The sequence below is a fragment of the Acanthaster planci genome, linkage group LG16 (assembly GCF_054643075.1).
Source record: "Acanthaster planci isolate LZ-2023a linkage group LG16, COTS_SCS, whole genome shotgun sequence".
NCBI classification, from domain to species: Eukaryota; Metazoa; Echinodermata; class Asteroidea; order Valvatida; family Acanthasteridae; genus Acanthaster; species Acanthaster planci.
The window spans coordinates 4,917,960-4,938,922 of NC_141792.1; the positions used below are offsets into that span (position 1 = coordinate 4,917,960).

Below are 20,963 nucleotides of genomic sequence, written 5' to 3' on the forward strand. Positions count from 1 at the left end.
TGAATTCAAGTTGTTCACTCAAAATCTTAATTGAAATCTTAAGTTTTGAGTCATTCACGAGTTCTTAAGGCATATGCTGAAAGTCTTTAAATTTTCAAGACATTCATTAAAGACTAGAAAATTAAAGTACATTGTTTAAACTGGAAACTCTAAAAAAGTAACTCTTGTTTTCCTTTGGACAAAACCTTGCCCTCAAACCTTTCCTGGTGCCCTGCTGCCTGTCGATACACTGTCATTCTGAGTAATCTTCAGCATGTATATTTTCTTCCATGCTTGATTAAATGTGTGCTGCCTTTTTTCTTTGTTTTGGAGAGGATTTATTGGCTTTTAATATTAAAGTCAGACACATTCAAACACACAAAAATAAGCCCCAGCCTTCTTGACAAAACGACCATGCAAACACAAATTCCACATGTGGAGTATATCTTCACATGTCCAAGCCTACATATGCTGTACCAGTACATGTACATGACACTCCTCCCCACAGAAATGTGGGCAAGGTCTGCTATTGTATACAACACCAAACAGCACTGAATATGCAAATTTCCTTTGTGCCTGATTCTGTTCTCTAAAATTTTGATCAACCGTAGTGCGCCTTCTAGACCCATGATGCACAGCGGAGTACAGAGCAAATAGTGGGGAGCATGAGAAGGATCCGCCTGTTTGTGCAGGTTTTGATAGCGGACCTCGCGCATTTTTCTGTGGGGAAGGAGTCTTCTGCTGCCATCCTATCCCAAAAAGTCACTAAATATGCAGAGAAGCTCCACTTCCCAGAGGAAGGTTAAGACAAGGATGCACTACATGAGAGAGAGAAGTGTGTGGTTAGAGTTAAATACATGTATATAATCATAGGATGAATAGCTATAATGCATTCACCAGGCAGTGGAGCTGTTAGGTACATGTAGTTCAAGTGTCAGCCCATCCCAATGAGGAACCCCTCTGCATTGGTGTGACTGATGCCAGGACCACCTTGCCATGTAAGCAGTCTCTTTGTAGGACATCAGTGAGGTAGCATGAGGTGAACATCAATGGGGACTTCCAGCTTGCTGCTTTACACATCTCTTCCATTGGGACATCCCAGAAATAGGCCCATGAGGTAGAAACAACACGGATGTCATGGGCCCTGATGACGTGTCGAGTCTTATTGTCTGAAATGTTTGGCCACTCCGAGTTGGCAAACTTGATGGCCAAGACAGCCCATTTAGCTATTGTGTCTCAGCATGATGTGGCTTTATTGCCACAATGAACAGTTGTGATGTCGTACCTCTCAGTTTCTTGGTTTTTGCAAGGTACTATTTAAGAGTTCTCACTGGGCATCATGGTTTGTTGTCTGGAGTCCTGGTGTGTTTGGTTATTTCCGGGAAAAAAATGTCAGGAAGATGAAAAGCGGCCGACCGGTTCTTGGTGAGGAAACCTAGAGCTGGGATGAGGCGGGTGCCATGGCGTTCCCACCTAATGTGGCCTTCAGTAATGGAAAGTGCTTTCAGCTCGCTGCCTCGGCATGAGGTAGTAACCGCTAGTGGGAAGGCTAGCTTTTATGGAGTGAGGGGCTCTAAAAGGAGAACCAGTGAGGAGATGGAGGATGGCTGAAAAGTCCCAGGAGGGAAGCAGTCTCTAGGTAGGGGACACTGTATAAACATTCCCTGGAGGAGATGATTGAGTGTGTGATTATTGGACACAGACGAACTATCGAGGAAGCTCTCATGTATGGCTGCGATGGTGGACTGGTAGCTCCCGATGGTTGCTACTTGTGCAGGCTTGATTTGAATAGAAACATGAAAAAATTGGCAATGACAGTCAAAGGAGCTTTAGTTGGGGCAAGACCTCGCTCGGTACACCATAAAGTAAAATGTCGTATTCTGCTATTGTACATGTACACGCTTCATATTGATTGGCATTGGCTTCTTGCGGCCATCTAGGCAATTGCCTCGGAAAGTCCTGAAAAAAGTCCAGAAGGGCAGGTGTAAGGACACTGGATGAAGATTAAGTATGTCCGACTTCACTTGGTGAAGGAGATCTGGTGTGGCAGGCAGGTTTCGGCAGGGAAACCAAACTGTAAAGGTCAGAATGGAGCAATGAGAAGTACCCCACAGCGCTCCTGTTCGATCGTTGTTGCCCAGGCCAGAGGGTGATAAAATCTGGTGTAGAACACTAGCAGCTGGGCATTCTCTACTGAGGCAACAAGCTTGATGTTCAGCTTTTCAACTTCGGCAAAGATATGTTCCACCGCACTGGTGTGTAGTGTCTACTCTTTCGGTTAAACTGAGAGAGAGCATCTGTGATGGAATTATTGACTCCCAGGATGTGGGTCACCTGGAGTTTGATTCCATGGTTTAGCACCCAAATGAACATTTGTCTAGTCAGGAGGCAAGAGTGAGTTGAACGAGTCTATAAGGATGCGGTTCGATCAAAAGAACTTCAGCACACTGAATGCTGCTTGGAGTTCTAGGACATTGATATGACTCCCTTGAAATTGGGGTTCCCAATGTTTGAAGTGGCAGCAAGGAGGCTCGCTACCCCAGGAGGGATGTGTCCAGGGTTATCGCTATCTCTGGAGTTGCCTTTGGGAAGGGAACCCCAGGGGAGAGATGATCTTTCACCATGCCACCACTGGAGGTGAGGGCAGATGAAGTTCGTTACAGGAACGGGAAGGTTGATGGAGTCCCACTTGATGGAGTCTGAAGAATGTTAGGAGGTGGAGCAGCAGGGGACGGATCTATAGTCAACAGAGGGGGATGAGATCCACCATGCTGGCCATCAATCCGAGAAGGCAGAGCCAAGCCCGAGAGGGGGCCAACCGCTCGGAGGAAAAGATCCTGATGCATTCCAGAAGGTTGTTGGTGTGTTTGGTTTTCAGCAAAATATATCCCTTGGCAGTAATCAAAAACCACGCCAAGGTATGTTGGGTACTATGTTGGGGCGGGCTTTGACTTCTTGTGGTTGATGATGAGCCTGAGGTGACTCGTGAGGTCGCATGTTTGGCGAGTAGAAGCCGCTGTTTCAGTGTATGTTCTGCTGACGATAAGTCAGTTGTCAAGGTATTGGAACAGCACGCGACATCATGCTTTTGAAGATAAGTTGCTACGATTTTCACCTCTCTGGTGAACACCCTTGGAGAGGTGGAGAGGCCAAAAAGAAGAGCTGTAAACTCAAACAGGTTCCTGTTGTATAGAAAATGAAAGAACTTCTTGTCTTGAAGGTGGATCGGGATGCCCAACATGGGATTGGAAGAGACTGGATTAATGTCCAGAGGATTTCCATGTGAAATTTCCTTGGACAGACAAACTTGTTCAAAGGCTTGAGGTTGATTAGGGGTCTCCATTTGCCTAGGTTTTTCTTCGGTGGGAGAAAGAAGGTCGAGATGACGCCCTTGTTCCCGAGTGATATGGGGACTCAGCGAATGACTTTTTTCTGAAGGAGGCGTGCAAGGAAGCCTCAGTCATAGATGACGTAGAGGGCAGGCACAGTATCTGGGTCATGTCCCTCTGAAGAAGACATAGTTGAGCCTCTGAGGGTGTAAGACTAGCAGCGGAGGGAAATTCTTTGCAAGATGTGTTGTGTTTGGCTTGTGGTTGGTCCATGGTGTACTCGAAGGACATCCAAGCCTGTATAACAAGCAGGACCCAGAACAGGTGTGAAGAGTGTCCGGTATCTGGACTGGAGGGAGGAATGTAGTTATCCTGAGTGGGCTGGAATGCAACCAGGAGATGTGGACAAGGTTCCACAGGTAGTGGGTCAGGGTCTGGAGCAGTTGCCAGGGGCACAGGTGTAGGGCTGAGGCTGACAATGGGGGAGTGGCCTGGCAAGGTGTAGTGTCAGAGTCAGGGCTGAGTGAACCCAATGAAAAAGTGTCTAAAGATAGTGTCTCAGGGCACAGGGCGGTCAGTGTAGCCAGTGCGGGAGGCTTAGGGCTATCCCGGTTTAAGCCTTTGTGGGCCATACTGGTAGATGCATGTACTGCTCGGTAGGCTGAAGTGAAGACCGCTGCTGTAGACCTATTCAACGTGAAGCTTGCTCAAGGGGAGCTGAGCGTTTGCACCACACCCACTACAGTTTAGTCCCCTGAGAGTGGCAGGTGGCTGGCCCAGAACCCAACAGAACCTGAGCTGTCAGATGGGTGTGGCTTGTAGGTGGAGAGCAGACCACCACAGCAGACCGTCACAACAGACCGTGTTGTTCCGATAGAACCACGAGGGCATCTGAGCAATCAGATCGCACACAATACAGCTCAGTTGCCTGTGGGTGGTGGTTGGTTAACCCTGGTTCCGAACCAGAACTTGTGCCAGTTGGAGTGGACTGTGAGCACCATAATCACGAGTATCAAACTTGATCAAACTACTGAATGATCAGAGTCGGTCTTTGGGAAGACTGGGGAACGCTGATCGCGTTAAGCCCCCAACTGTCCCAGGTTGCCCAGTTGATCCTATACCATCTGTATACAATAACTCATGGCCAGTATACAGTTGGTACCCGTTGTGAATGATAGGGAGACTATTAACCACTTCGTGCTGGGGCAATTTTCAACGTTGAGGATGCTGGGCCGGCATGACTATCATTTTTTCCGTTTTCAAAATCCTTCAACAATTCATCATTTCATTTAACAGTCGTTTATAGCCGCACGGAGTAATCTTTAGGCACTGCTCTAAGTTGACAGGTGACCTTCATTAATGCCCGAATATTTCAGCCAGGCCTGCAGCCTTGTAAACAGAGCCCAGATTGTGCGGTGTTATACAACTGTCTTTTGTTCACGAACCTGGCTCAGTGCACTGCTGACCTCTTTTCAATAGGGGCCAGATTAGCATGCAGCGGTGCTGTGTGGCTCATCGCTGCGGTGGAGAGCTTTTGTCCCCGGTGGTAATCCGCTTGCTCTAAATACCCCAAACCCTGGTATACGGTTTCAAAATAACGCTGGATTATCACCACTTTTGAAAGTGAAAAATGCCGGTAATGCCCAGCAGCCTGGTCTTTTGTTCGGAGTACGGTCTTTTGTTACAGGGCCCTGTTTCCTTTTTCCGACTTCAGAGACCCCGGCCACACATATAAACCATACGGCTCCGATTTCGGAGTCTCCGGCTGGTAGTGGTTAAGATTACAACCACAGTTCTCTTTCATCTCGCTGATCATGAATGGATGCAATGTTAAAGAGGAGAACACTGTTGCCGTGTTTTACTGTTTTCTCAACAAGTACACACTGTGCGAACTGAAACTTACCAAAAAACCTTAACAAGAACCAAACTATGACAATACCTTTAATCAACCATCTTTTTATCATTTCATTTTGTAATTTATAACATTTGTGGAATGGCAGAACTCAGCAACATCTGGGAAAACTTGTGCATAAAATTGGGATCATGTTAGACATAGCTGAATGTGTGCGAGAATGGTGTTCAGTATTGGGTCTGTTCTTTTTACCTTGTGTTTTTCCTACAAATGGCTTTTAAAACTACAGCTGGGTGTCAGTAAAAATGTAATAGAATAATTCACCAAGCGTTTAAAGCCAAAAGAAGCTATCACATGATAGTACATGTACTACTAAATACTAAATTTAAAAAATCTTTAAAATGAATGGGAAAAAATGTACATTTTTGAACAAATTTGATCTAAAATCAAAAACAAAACCAACCAAATGGTGATTTTTCTGCAAACTATGACTGCCTATGCAAATTGTATAAAATAAGAATGGTCTATAGAGATGTTATACTGTACAGCAAATTTGAAGTTTAACTGTTTTTGAATAAAAAACTGAAGCTACAATGGTCTAAAAATGTCACATTCCAATCTTCTAACAAGCCTAATAAACTTATCATAAACACCCACTGTGACAGACATGACGCAATGCAAAGAATTACAGCAATAAATCCACTTACAGCAAAGACCTTATCCTTCAGTCCCTTTGATGAGAGGAAGACTGAAGCTCTCAGCATGTTACGCAATTCATCTTTGTCAATAGTTTCTACTTCATTCTCCAGTTTTTGCTTTACTTCTCCCAAGGCTTCTTCTCGAAATGTCCAGTTTTTGGAGAATAGTTTGGAAACCTGCAGAATTGAGAGATTAGCGAGCATATCACTTGGTATTATTGACAAATTTCTCAACAATCAGCAACACAAAAGATTATGGCAACAACACCTGACGGGGCATCCAAAGAGGCAAGCCATTTGAAACTTTCTATTTGCTTATTTGCAATTGGACAAATTTTATAGCCATAAAGTCTGGAAGACACTGTCATTCAACAAAGGAATAACAGTATGTTCAAGAACTGACATCATTTTGATTGAGACTTGGGCGATACTTCATTTTTGTACAGCGGTATTTATGTTGAAAATACACACAACCCTGCGTGATTTGAACCACAAAGAATGGAATGAAATGAAATGGTGGTTTTCCTTAATTTTAAAAAGATTCTACAAACATTCTGAACACATCAGCAAGAATCAGCAAGAATTATTTATGCTATTTATGGACTGGTAGTAGGTATTATTCGGTACTGGAAAAAATACACCTCGTTTTGGTACGGTAATATCAGAAACTGTCCAAGCCTGTTGTGAGCAACTGAGGTTGTGGAAGGATTCTTACCAGTTCTTGTCCAAATATTTCAATAGCTGCTGCAGCTTGCCGTAGGGTATTTTCACTCATTGGTTCTACATGCTCAGACTGTACTCCTCCTGCCACAACAGAGTCATTCACAGCTTCACCTCTCTCTGCAGCATCATCTTGGTCAGATTGACGGTGTGATGGTTCCGTTCCATCATTTCTGGGTGAACTAAATATATACGTACGCAGAAAGAAAGAAGGTCTGCATATTATACTGTATCTTTCAAAAGGATATATACATTGGAACTGGGTACCAATACCTGAATACCTGATTGCTATCAGAAACCAGTTCCAAACTATGTAACCAGGTACAAGCAACCATGTGGTAACGCTCAAGACAAGGAAAAAGAGTGGTTTTAAAAGGCTTTAGTAAGAAACCTTTAAGATAAAACAAGGCTAAATGGACTACTACAATGAATTTCATATTTTTCATTCCAAACAAATATGACAAAAACGTACGCAAAATGTTGTACAAAACGATGAAATAAAGTACAGGTCTGTGACCTTTATGTAATCACACACGATAGCAAAAATGGTAACATTCCATGACAAAGTTCATGTACATGTACATTGCTGCATGATGATATGATAATCTTTAAAGCTGCAGTATTATCTGTGCATTCATGTAGAACACAAAAAAGTTCCTCATACCTGGTAGTTGATATGTTTTCATCATAAGATAGGTAATGAACTATACTCATCAAGCAACTAGCTGACCAACCGCCAGTATCGCACTCTACAGGTATACTATATATCGGGGGCTAAATGGGATATGCCACATGGGGGCTACTACATCTACACAGCCGTGCATCCATCAATCATTTGTATTCATCTCATCATTACCAATCCCTGAGTTTATTGAAAGGACTGAGTGCCTTCTTTGTGTCCATCAGCAACTAGTAACTTAACATCCCCTCCCACAAAAAAGTGTACAAAAACTCTCAACAGTGTCTACAGTACCTGTACACCCTTTTTACCTCAAATTTGGATAACCTGAAACTCTAGTTACCTCAGTCATACCTCTTTTTCGACAAAAGAATGGAATATTACAATGTGTGTACATTTATTTATTATTTAATTTATACCTGTTCATTCAACAGTGCATTCAGTGTAAATTACAGGATGATTGCCAGTTTCATGAGTTATCATCATACAGCATTCATCTTTTCATGTTAGGACACACTGAGCAAGCTACATGTACTAAGCTTGGGGAATCCATGCTGGAAATAGGGTAGAATACATTCCAATTTAGGAAATTGATTCACGATTTCATTTTTCTAAAATGGATTCCCAGAATTGATTGATTCCATTCCTGTAAATTTGATTTTACAAAGTTTTGAATGATTTGGAATACGGGCCCAACTTGCATGTCCTGGGCGATTCCTTAAATAATTGAATACATCAAAACGATTCTATGACTTAAAGAAAACTGGCAGGGAAAACAGCTACTTATTGAGTGCTGCTTTGTTTTGTCTGCAGAACCACAAAAGGCGCCACACACAAACCACCAGCAGACCAACTACTTCACAATGTTTTCAAACTGAAACATCAGGCAACATCATGTTGAACATGGTTTTCTTGGAATGCTTGAAGTCTCGACAAAACACCCTCCTATAGTCTGGGGCAGCAACCAAGAACTAACGATGAGTGCTGACAATAGAGAAATTTGAGCCATTTTCAATTTTTGCCATCCCACACGCAGTACATCCACACATGATGCCTATGTCTCTGCTCACTTTAGCACTGTGAATATGGCCCAATTCTCCCCCAAACTGGAAATTTACAGGATGAATGCTCCACAAATAGCTTAATATGGGTGGTTATGAATCCAATCCATTGGCATAAGGCCTGTGCCAGGTACCTTCGCATTGATATCAAAACCCGGTTCCTTTTTTTTTTTTCGGGCCGGGTGGCCATAAAAGAAGTAAATAAATTAGGGCAGACTTGCTGAAAAATCCCTGTGCCACTGAAAACCTGGTCCCGTGGTCAGACATGAAACTTCAGTTCGGCGATCGACAGCTATTTTTTGTTATCTACTAAAATTCACGGGCGATAGGTCACTCTTTACGTGTCATTTCAAATACTTCTTCCGACTTAACATTCATATAAAGCTTTGCATCTAATGTCTGCTTAATCAAAATGACTTTTAGAGTTTCCAGGTTTTTTTTTGTTAATTGACCGAAAACTGACAGCTTTCCCCATACTTTTCGGATCGCGCGGTGTTACAACGTGAATTTGTAGCTTACTCAACTACACAGGTGCAGCAGAGAAAAAAATGATGTGATGGGTTCGTCAACTGTGCAGCGCGGGGAGGGCACCATTGATAGCTCGCTGTACAGTTGAAAAGTTGAGTCAAACCTTATGCAATTTCTTCTTTTGAATTCATTGGAATTCTTATTTTGATCTAATTTTCCCAAAATTAAGAAATTCTATATTAAAAAAGCAACTTTTTACAATGGTTCTGGCTGAAAATGGATTTTCCACATGGTACCTATTTATTCGTGAAGATGTTTCTGTCTCAATCCTAAACTGATCCAGAACAAGGAAAGGTGTCGTCATTTCTGTCGATCCTGTGAGTCCAAATAATATCTCCAAAACACAAAGTTGACTTCTGACTCTATTTCACTTGAATATGAGGATTTTTGTAGTTGCAATCTTATTGAATAATTTTCACAATCCGGAACTAAGAAGATGATTGTACCAAACCTACATGAACAAGAGACCGAAGGAATTTTGTCTTCTGAGGTGGAGGCGCTGTTGATGTACACTTGCATGACTGTATTTGTAATTTTCAAACCGTTAGCCTAAATGACTTTTGTTCGGAAGTGGTGGTGCTTACTGTTTGAGTTCAGAGTATTTTTGTCAAATAAAACAGTACGAATGAAAACTACTTTATGTCAGGATTGACGACGAAGCAAGAGTGGACTGTGTAATATACATGTACAAGCGGTACTGAGATTCCACACGGCGTACTGTAAGTTGTGGTCATGCACATATTGTGCAGATGATCAGCCTCTTATTATTAGCTGGTAACCAAAGCACTGAATGTATTCTATAAACCCAAAGAGTCAAGAACCAGTTTTAATTTTTTATATCAAGAAATATGCCGTAATCTTCATTCAAACTTCCGTTTCAAAATTACTTTTAAATAAAAGCAACATGAATTTCCTCAATAATTCAGCGGAGCAGTGGATGAGGAATTGAACAAAACAGCGAGAAGGATGTTATCTGTAAGTACAAAAGCATTTCAAATCTAAGTTTTTTTTTTTCATTCGAAAAAAGGGAAAGGTTGACAGGTGCATACAGTACAGTTATACAGCTGGCCAGTCAAATGTCACTTGTTGAAGTACTTATGCATTAAAACCCCAACAATGTGAACCTCAAGGGAATGAAGCTATACTAACAATTATATAATAAACTAACCACTTTATTGTGGTACCTTCGTGTGGCAAAATTTTTGTATAACTTTGTCTTGTTTACAAGGTGAAGTGCTGCACAAAGTCCTTTTTTTTCACTTGGGCTTTCCTATGTGTGGTCACATGACCTTTCCTTTTGAAGTTACATGGCAGCTGCAGCGTCAGCAATAGAGCGTGAAAGTTGACCCCTGATGGCGCGCTTCCGGAACCCTTGGAAAGGAAAAATAACGTGCAAAAATTTTAGAATTCGTAATATTTTTTCCTTCAGTTACTTCTTAAAAAATCCAACTCAGAAAAAGGCTTTGGAAAATATTGCTAGTATATCGATTTATAGAAACTGAAAAATCACCTGACCTAAAAGAGAAACAACCTGCCAAAAATTGACCTAGCACTTCCGAAAATGTGAAGTACATGAAGAACAGTGCAATGATGCAGTCTCCTACACAGATGGACATTTTACGGTTTGAAATTTTATGGTAGTCAGTCGGTAAAAACCGAAATAAAAACAGTTCAAAGTATTTTACATAGTCTTATAATTTATAAGTAATAAACTGAAAGCAATATTCTCCTTCACCAATTACAAAAGATTCTTATCTTTTATTAACCCTTTGCAGACAACAACTGCGTGATGTCAACTCACCGGAATCTGGAACCCATCGACTGCAAGAAGGTACATCTTTGCAACGTTGCACAATCTCGTTTTCACGTACGCACGGGCAGTGAAAACAAACGTGCATGAACATGGACACCTAGGTATGATATTGCCGGAAGTGAAAGGTCGTTAAGAGAATTCGTTTTTTACCTATCTCCATGTGACTTTTCCTACATATTACTTGAGGAAGAGAAAGGTAAAATTCCAACATGAGTGTTTCACGGTGTGGTTTCAGTAAGGAATTATTCTTCCAAAAATTAGTGAACGTGATAGGATGGCCTAACGTTAAATCCCCATAGGAGGACCCCACGAGGGTTCCGGAAGGTTGCTGTGTGACCTTTTACTTTCAGGCTTTATTGGACTGCCTGAAGGGGACTATAATTGGGCCCGTGTTAGCAATCAGGTTTATAGCTTCAGAAAGCCGTCTGTTGCTTGAAAGCAAGGATTCGTTGCAGTCGGTTTATACAACATACATACAACTTGTCTCTGTGAGAAAAGAAAATTCACAGTGATGACTCCTAACTTATGATACATTCAACACCATTTGAAGCATTTTGGTGGCGGTTTGTTGAATCAGAAACTTCAACATAAGTGCATATCATGGTGTTATGGAAGTATTTTAGTACATAAAAACCTTTCACCTCCGTGACGTATGTACATGTAGCACTGATCTGGTCGCACGTGACGAGACCAGCGTTCACCATTTGTGCACGTGCAATCCACGTGTATGTGGTCATGCAGCATCCAGGACATTTCCTTTCAGTGGATGCTGGTGCGTAGGTGGTTTGCAGTTCTGTCAGCTTTTCTGATGTTCCTCGTGAGAATTTTGTTCTGTTTCATATACCCCCAAAAAGACAATTTGCAAACTGAAGGCAACAATTTTGTTTGATAAAAAGGTACGAGAGATTAACTCCAATGTTTAGAACAACGTGCTGCTTGCTTCCTATGAACAAAAAAAGAGCCCTGTTTTGGGCACATGGTCCACCAGGGGTCGTGCCCAATGCTATTGTTATTAATGATCTCTTTTCGGGGTACCCGGGTACTCGATGTTGACAAAAAACGGGTACCCGGTTCCAAAAATATCCAGAAATGCACACATCTAATTGGCACGCCCCTAATCTTAAAAATCTTAAAGGCAAGGGGGCTTTGCATAATTGTTGCTGCAGATTGACAGCGTTTTGGCCATGGTTTTGCAAGGCTGTGTGCAGACCGCAGTCTGGAAGCAGAAAATCACTCATGCGATGGCAAGTTAATGAGGTATCCCACGAAGCTGCTCCAATGTCATGTTAATAACCTCATGAATTATGCAATACTTCGATAACATTGGAACGGTCAGAACGCAGCCACCGCATTCACCGCATACAGGACGATCGGGAAGTGCTTGCGTGCATTGTGTTTCAGTTTTTAATAATGTACATGTGTTTGCTGCAGGCGCAATGTCTTTTCTTGCTCTACAGAGCACAACGGTAATCATGCGGATATTGGGCGGTGATGCCCATAAATTTCTGTAATATTTTATTTGGAATCTTGTTTTTGTACATGTTTTCAAAACTGGAATTCAAGTCCCTCAGTTGTGTGGCTTATTTTTCACTCGGGTTATATTTCGATACGTTCCAAAAATTACATGATGAAACAGCCGTGGCGTCGTGGCGAAACTTAAAATTTTTAGCAGTTCGTGCTAAAAATCAACCATGCCAACAGTTGCACAGAAGAGGTGCACTTGGGAAACACGGGAATCACAGGAACAAAGTTATCAAGCAATGCAACAGTGGCGGGTCGGTAAAACAATTGGTAGTGGGGTAAAGCTGTCCACTCCTCCTACAAAGTGAACTGGGTTCTATGTAGGCCTATTTTGGTTTCATGTACTTGTATGTTTTGTTTAATATTTTTCCGCTTATTTTGTGGCTGCATATTTTACTTTTTATATTTATTTTTGTTTGGGAGGGGATTTATTGCAAAGTTGGAGATTATACCAAAACTTTGACTTCGTTCCTTTTAAGGGGTTGTTCATAATTTTCAATGTCTTGGTTTCGACTTACGTGACAAAAATGTGGCTGGGCACAAAGGCGTACATATAGGCTGACTTGAAATTCAAAATTCACTTTCCATCAAAAAAAAGGGACTGACAAATTAAAAAATATTTTTATTCAACAAATACTTTCAACATAGTAAATAAACTCACCGCGGGCCGGTGATATGATTTTGTAACATCATGCGCCACGGAGCCTGTGAAGGAATCCGACGCACAAGTTTTTGAGCGGGTACCAATATGCATCAAGTTCTGTAACGCACAAACTAGCTCTAGGGCACCAACGTGTGGGATACGTACCAACGTAACCGAATTCTCTCCATCTACGTCAGATTAAATCCAATGCAATCAGCTCAAAACTTTCTTTGACATTTTTCGTTCTAGTCGTGATTTTTAAATCATTAGTCATCACTCTGGTCACTTTATTTCTTTTGTGCAGTGTATCACGGGAGAGGAAACTATTATAGTTCATAATGACTTGTTGGAAATGTAGGCTTTAATTGTAGCATAAGTTTTTTCCACGTGGTCGGTGACCGACAATGGAGCCTTTGTTAGTAAGTTTTATTGTCATGTAAAGTAGGTAGTAGAGCCAGGAAATCCTCCCTGAATAGGGATACAGAGGCTGAAACTTGATTCCAACAACAAAATCTTTTATTTCTTCTAAAAATTCAAAAAGGGGCTAGTAACTACAGTGCTAGAAAAAAAAAAGACCACAACTGTGTGAAAATCAGATTTAAAAATATTCACCCAAAGACTTGAAAATCTGGCCAAAAGAATTCCAGAAGTAAAACTTAAAATGTAGAAGCAATACGACCAAGACCAAAATTAACCTTAATAGACCAATCCTAGACCAAAGAAAACCACAAAAAAAAATTCAAGGTAAGGCTCAACCAAACAAAAACAAGACCAATCCAAACTAAAAAAAAGAACCAACACAGCACCTAAGAAAAGTTACAGATCAATTCAACTCGAGCGTTCACTACCAAGTCCACCTGCAGGTCTGAGCTTTCAGGGCAGAACTTGGATGGTATAAAATGGGTGTGTTACTTCACTAACTGCCAACCTGCTTACTGAGACTGGGGCTCAAAGCACGCCCACAGTGCCTGGTCCAGTTGCATGAGTCATCATCAAGTAAACAATTACACTGGGGGCACAACGCAACTTTAGGATGGGTAGACTAGGGGGTGCTACTCCAGTACAGTGCATGGACTTTTGCATCAAGTACAAAGAAAGAAAAAAGTTAAATCCACCCCTGCTACAAAAGCAATAATTTTTTTATGATAGGCAATCAGTCAGTTATGTCTTGATGACCCGTTGACTGTACTTAAGCGTACTTAGGAGTTACTATGCACATGACCCCTATTAACCACTTCATGCCGGGGCATTTTTCAGTGTTGATGATGCTGGGCCGGCATGACTATCATTTTTTCCATTTTCAAATTCCTTCAAAAATTCATCATTTCATTTAACGGTCATTTATAGCTACACCAAGTAATCTTTAGGCACTACTCTAAGTTGACAGGTGACCTTCATTGAGTATTTCAGCCAGGCCTGCAGCCTTGTAAACAAAGCCCAGATTGTGCGGTGTTTTATAACTGTCTTTTGTTCATGAACCTGGCTCAGTGCACTGCTGACCTCTTTTCAATAGGGGCCAGATTAGCGTGCAGCGGTGCTGTGTGGCTCATCGCTGCGGTGGTGGAGCGCTTTTGTCCCCGGTGGTAATACGCTCGCTCTCAATGCCCCAAACCCTGGTATACGGTTTCAAAAGAAGGCTGGATTATCACCACTTTTGAGAGTGAAAAATGTCCGTAATGCCCAGCAGCCTGGTCTTTTGTTCGGAGTACGGTCTTTTGTTACAGGGCCCTGTTTCCTTTGTCCGATTTCGGAGACCCCGGCCACGCATATAAAACCATTCGTCTCCGATTCCTGAGTCCCCGGCAGGAAGTGGTTAACAGATGCACAATTTGCAATGTTACTTTTGGCAGTAAAAATCAGAAACACTTCTGAGTGGCATCATGATTCTGAGATGGAATCGGAATCCATTCCGAGAATGCTGGATTCACCCAACACTACAGGCTACCATTGTGATCAGACAAGTGACAGTATCAAGCTTGTAACTACAACAACTGCTGATTTTGAATTTGCCTGATCACTGCTGCCCGTGCAGCTGTAGCCCATATGCCAGCAGTCTGTTTGATGGCTCTTCGTGTTGGCCATGCGACGATATTAGAACCCTTTGACTACACCACATGCCCATGGTTTTATAATTAACCCAATCACCACGATGGCCATGATGAAAATATAGAAAGGATTTTTTGTATGGATTGCTTTTCATATTAAAAACAATTAGTATAGTCAATAAGTCAAATTTGCTTCAGTTAAAGTTACAAGTCATTTTTTTCTGAGAAAAGTCCAAAAACAAAAGAGCCACTTCACTGGATGTGAATACAAATGAGTCAGCAACACCACTGCCATCTACCTGTGCACATGCCTTGTAAGGATCAGAATCTTGGTACTTATCCTGTCTGATAAACTTACTGTTTCAATGTTGGTAATGGTCTATCATCTACAGTTGTAGGAATAGAAATATTTGCAGCAGTTTCTCCTGTAGTGGATGGACTTGACGTCCTGACGTGAGCTAGACGGTTTCTAGGAGACTCATTCTCCGGGGGAACCACTGCATTATTTTTTTCACCAGTCTGAAATGAACATCACCACTCTTAATGTACATAAATTCACCAACATAAACTACACATACTTTTAGGCAATACATGCTCTAAAGCACGTTATACATTGAGATTCTAAGGAAAAACTTCATGTACTATGTTAATATGTGTGAGTTTTGAAACAATATGGAGATACATGTATATTTGCTTTCTTTTTACCACTTTTCTAGAATTTCATGGGACAAGAGTGAGAAGTTTTACGAGGTCCAAGAGACAGCATATCAGTGGAAAACCAATTCTAGTTGTTTCACAGTTATCTACTCTGACCCCTACTAAAATTGGCCCATTCAAACCAACTGATTTTTGAATTAGATTTAATTGGAATGAATTGGGTCAAATAGGCAATCAATTGGTTTCAGTTGGTATGTTTTCTCTCCAATTTGTTTTCCCCATCAATTGGAGATTTCAAATGGGACGCAGTTGGTTTCAATTGGCATATTTTCTTTGCTGTTTATTTTCCCCAATCAATTGGAATTTCAAATGGGAAATGGTTCCAATTGGTATGCTTTCTCTCTGTTGTCTTCCTCAATCAATAGGAATTTCAAATGGGGTGCAACTGGTTCCAACTGGTTTGCTTTCAGCTTGTTTCCCCCATCAAATGGATTTTTCAAATGGGATTCAATTAGTTTGAATTGGTATTGAAATGGTTTCTATTGGTTCTTTGGTTACATTTGGATTGTGAATTGGCATTCAAATGGTGTCAATTGGTTTGAAATAGTCCAAATTTACTATTCAAACCAAGAGAACCCAATTGGATTCCAATTGATTCCAAGCAAAAGCAATTGCTTTTGGAATTGGTTATTAAATTGGTAAGTGAATTGGATCCAATTGTTATGTGAATTGCAAATCCAATTGGTATGCGAATTGATCCAATGGGTAAGTGAATTGGATCTGATGGGTAAGGCGTGAGGTCAAAATACAAACGCTTTTGAAAGCGTTCAACGCTTTATAAACGGTAAGCCTCACGGACGGTCAACATCGAACAGACGAACGCTACAGCGAGACTGGCCAAACCGTTGCGGTCGAGTACACCTTGCACTCTGCAGCTTCCAGTAAACAATGGACAGCTCATCGCATTACGGCATCATAGACTTCTGCAGTCTGGTGGATTAGTCATAACAATGGCTCTTTACTTTGCAGCAACACAGGAGGATTTAGATCGGCAGACTGTTTTAACTTCCTGATAAAACATGTGTATTGAGTAGTTGAGTTGCGCTGTTGGTTTCCAGACCCAGTCTTTTCAGGTCTCAATACCCTGTAATCTTGATATTTTGTCTCGGTATTGTGAGTAAAATACACACCTAACCGTATACCTGCAGAATCGAATGTACTAACTCGAAATAGTATTTACCTGAATCATACACAACGTGGTGTTCTGATCGCCAACATGTAGTAACAGATAAAACCTCTCTTTTTTTTTCCCGTGTGCACAAGCTGGGACTCAGCATTGCGCACTCGCAGGTTTTCATGTGTAGGATCGAGGAAGAAACGTACGCGAACTACGTGTTTTCTACTTCGAAGCTGCACCTGCACGATTTAAGGATATAAGTACATGTTTTTTCTTGAAGTCAATAGTACATGCGAGCACGTTGCAATATGTTTTGTACGTACCATTCTTTTGTACTCTTTGAATACTTTGTGGCTGCACAAAATTCTTGTTGGAAAAACAAACATGTCGGGTTTTATACTTATCTCTGGTGTTTGACTTTACCTATTAAAATTAAATGCACAGTAAATTAAAACAATAAACACAATTTAATCTAGTGCTGCCGGTGAACCACCGAACCGAGGCAAAAATCATCAAACAAGGCACTTTTGAACCAAACCAAACTGTTCGGTTCGGATGTATGGCTTTAATAAGGCATTTTATTGATGGCACATGGGAAAACATACAAAAATACAAGAAAACTTAATAAAAACAAACACAACGAAAAATGGATAACAAGTTGTACGGCGCGCTCCACACGTGTGTGAACATACTGATACTTACAATGGCCCGCATCATGAGATGGTTGTAAAAAGCATGTAGTGAGAATCACTCAGAAATCAACCAAGAACATGCAACGTACGGCATTGTTGCTGCATAACATTTCTAATTCTCACTACATCCAATCGTGCTCATGTATATTCAGATTTATTATTTTATTTGCCAATCTCCAATAGCCACGCCCTTACGTTTCATATTAAGGTAATGACGTTCCACATTAGGCCAATGGTCTCATAAATGGAGTGCAAAACGAATTTTGGTTGGATGCCGATCACAGTCAGACTCGCGCTCAATCCAAGGCATCCCCGGATGAAAATTTTACCAAGCGGTTTGGTGCATGCTGTGCTTCAGCGCAGCGCGAGAAGATTTTTGTTCGCGCGGTGGCGTAACTTGCCTTTCATTTGACCATGAAGGGTTTGATCGCAGTGCGAATGCGTTGTAATGGAATTTGCCAGATCTCAAATAACAAAATGCTGTTATCCCTTCAAAAGAGGCCGATGGAAAATCGCCCCCTTGGTCACGTGCACGCTGTCCTTGGAAAGGTTCCCCCTCAGATATGCAACGAAAGCCATTTTCGTAGTTTTCAAAAGCCATCTGTTTCGCCAAAATAACCAAAACACAATTTGCTCGAAATGTGATTTTAATCTTGTATTCTGTACTGGAGGAAAGTCCTAATTGAGCATGCTGTTTTTTTCTATTTGCACAAATCTTGCGATCGTTTTGTTGAGTCAAGCGTGGTCCGAACACAACCACTTCTGGTCGGCAAAACACGGTCGGAAACTGTCACACCCTCGACGATAACTTTATATGGAATGTACTCGTAAACAAACTCTGGGGAAAAAGTTTATAAAAAAAGGTATTCAAATCAAAGTTGCTCGCGGATCAGGAGAGATAGCAGATTCATAATTTTATACGTAGAAATACTTTATAGGCCTTTGCAGCACGATCGTAGCGAGCCTTTCGATGTCTCAGTGTGCATTGTACTTGTACATGTGTGTACATGTCCGAACCCCAACCAATCCGAAGTTCGGCAAAAAATGTCCAAGCCCTGTCTGAACCGAACCAAACCTTGACACATACTTGCAGCACTATTTGATGCAGAGTTTGACTTTTTGTTATTACCTTCAAAGAATATGGTACACGGGACAGAAGTTCCAAATAAATTCATATTGCGTCTATGTGAATATTTCCTTTCATAGACGATAGATTCGGCGGTAAAATGAGGCAACCGTGTTTGGCATTTCCCGTCACTCCCATATAAATGCATTTATTTTCCAGTCTAAAAAACGCTTAAACACGAACAATTTTCTTGAGGCGATGCTTCATGGTGTCATAAAATACCCACTCAAAACGTATCTGAAGCTAGATAAATGTCTGTAGCCTGGAATGCAGTTGATTTTGCGTCTTCCTATCACAAGGTGTTAACCACTAATCCTCACGGCCAGCCCAGGAAGGCTGACCGGGGTCAGTGAAGTTCTCCCTGAATAGGATCTTTTGTTCACAACAATGGCTGTGTAAGCAACAAACTCCATTGTTATCAGGGTTGCTCGTGAAGCTAGACAGTCCAGGGCAGACGGGGTCTGAAAAGACTGGGTCTGGAAACCAACAGCGCAACTCAACTACTCAATACACATGTTTTATCAGGAAGTTAAAACAATCTGCCGATCTAAATCCTCCTGTGGAGCTGCAAAGTAAAGAGCCATTGTTATGACTAATCCACCAGACCGCAGAAGTCTATGACGCCGTAATGCGATGAGCTGTCCATTGTTTACTGGAAGCTGCAGAGTGCAAGGTGTACTCGACTGCAACGGTTTGGCCAGCCTCGCTGTAGCGTTCGTCTGTTCGATGTTGACCGTCCGTGAGTCTTACCATTTACAAAGCGTTGAACGCTTTCAAAAGCGTTTGTATTTTGACCTCACGCCTAAGTACATGTAAATTGGTCTCAAAAGGTAAATGAATTGGACATTTTCAGTAGGGACTAGAAATCCAGGTATCTTATCAATAGAAAAGAAAAGATGGACTGGTAGGGAAAGTACGGAAGTTGACAAAGTATGTTTTTAGTGTGTATATCTAATGCTGTGGAAATTAATTTTAAATACCTGTACTACCACAGTGATTGCCTGTATTTTCAAGCTGAGTTCTTGGATGATACATGTACATGTATGTTTCACTGAAAATGTTGGTCTGACAAATTTTCAATGAATCGTGTGTGTTTTGCTTTGATAGGCTAATTTGTATTTAAAATACATGTATTCCAGTGATTGCTACGTGTAATGGTTCACAGAGTCGGGAACCAAATTTTTTCAGCAAATGGACTAAACACGAGAAATGCCATGACTGAGTTATTTCAACAGAGCCTGTGCTACTGGAATGTTTAATGCCGGCAATGACATGCAAGGGATATGGCTGCATATTTCCAAGTCCACGAATTGGCAATCATGTAAGATGCACTGGAAGTGTGTCAGATCGTCCAAGAACCATAGACCTTGAGTGATGATGCCAAATCAAGATCGGTAAATCACTATGCGACATCTCTGTGATCAACGCCGCAATGCAGAAACTACAGTGAGGGAGACACCCAAATGAACAACTCATAAGGTTACGGTTGAAGACTGTTAGAAATAACTTTGCGCTGTAGGACTCCGAAGGAGACGCCTTTACACAAGTCTCCCACTGACGTCAGATTGTCATCAGCATAGGCTGGCATGGGCCCATAAACACTGTGACTAGATCCAGAGAATGTGAAATCAAGTGTTATTTTCTGATGAATCAGGCTTCCGTATTAGAAATAATGACAGAAGAGTTGAGTTTACTGTCGTTGTGGTGAATGATTCTTCGACTGTTATATCCTAGAGCACCCCGGCATCCTGGTCTGGGCTACTATCAAAGCAAATGATTGTACCAACCTGTTAGTTATTAAAGCTAACCTCAGTGTCCAGAGATACGAGGATGAAATTTTGGAGCCAGTAGTGTGGCCATTTCTGAATGGATACCCAAACATAGCCTTGTTTCAACTTGACAATACACAACCTCATGTCACCAGAATGATTACCCAGTATCTTGAAGGCAATCGCATTGAACTCCTACCATGGCTAGTGAAACCTAAGCCCCATCAAGCATGTAAGGGATAAACTTGATCAATGCATCTGGTCACATCCAGTGGTGTCTATAACAACTCAAAAATTTGCCACTGCCTTAACCACTTCATGCCGGGGCATTTTTCAATGTTGATGATGCTGGGCCGGCATGACTATCATTTTTTCCATTTTCAAAATCCTTCAAAGATTCATCATTTCATTCAACGGTTGTTTATAGCCACACCAAGTAATCTTTAGGCACTACTCTAAGTTGACAGGTGACCTTCATTGACGCCCGAGTATTTCAGCCAGACCTGCAGCCTTGTAAACAGAGCCCAGATTGTGCGGTGTTGTATAACTGTCTTTTGTTCATGAACCTGGCTTAGTGCACTGCTGACCTCTTTTCAATAGGGGCCAGATTAGCGTGCAGCGGTGCTGTGTGGCTCATCGCTGCGGTGGTGGAGCGCTTTTGTCCCCGGTGGTAA

The 20,963-nt window shown here is 41.6% G+C and overlaps 1 protein-coding gene across 5 annotated transcripts in view; it reads right to left on the reverse strand.

The window, feature by feature from the left end:
- cep104 (centrosomal protein 104) overlaps nt 1–20,963 on the reverse strand; it is a 141,962-nt gene that overhangs the window by 69,507 nt on the left and 51,492 nt on the right. For all 5 annotated transcript variants that reach the window (XM_022245908.2, XM_087147410.1, XM_022245906.2 and 2 more), the window contains 3 exons: nt 15,227–15,387; nt 6,574–6,760; nt 5,868–6,035 (listed from right to left, as the gene is read on the reverse strand). In XM_022245908.2, coding sequence (XP_022101600.2) covers nt 5,868–6,035; nt 6,574–6,760; nt 15,227–15,387 — 516 coding nt within the window. The remainder of the gene's footprint in view (nt 1–5,867; nt 6,036–6,573; nt 6,761–15,226; nt 15,388–20,963) is intronic.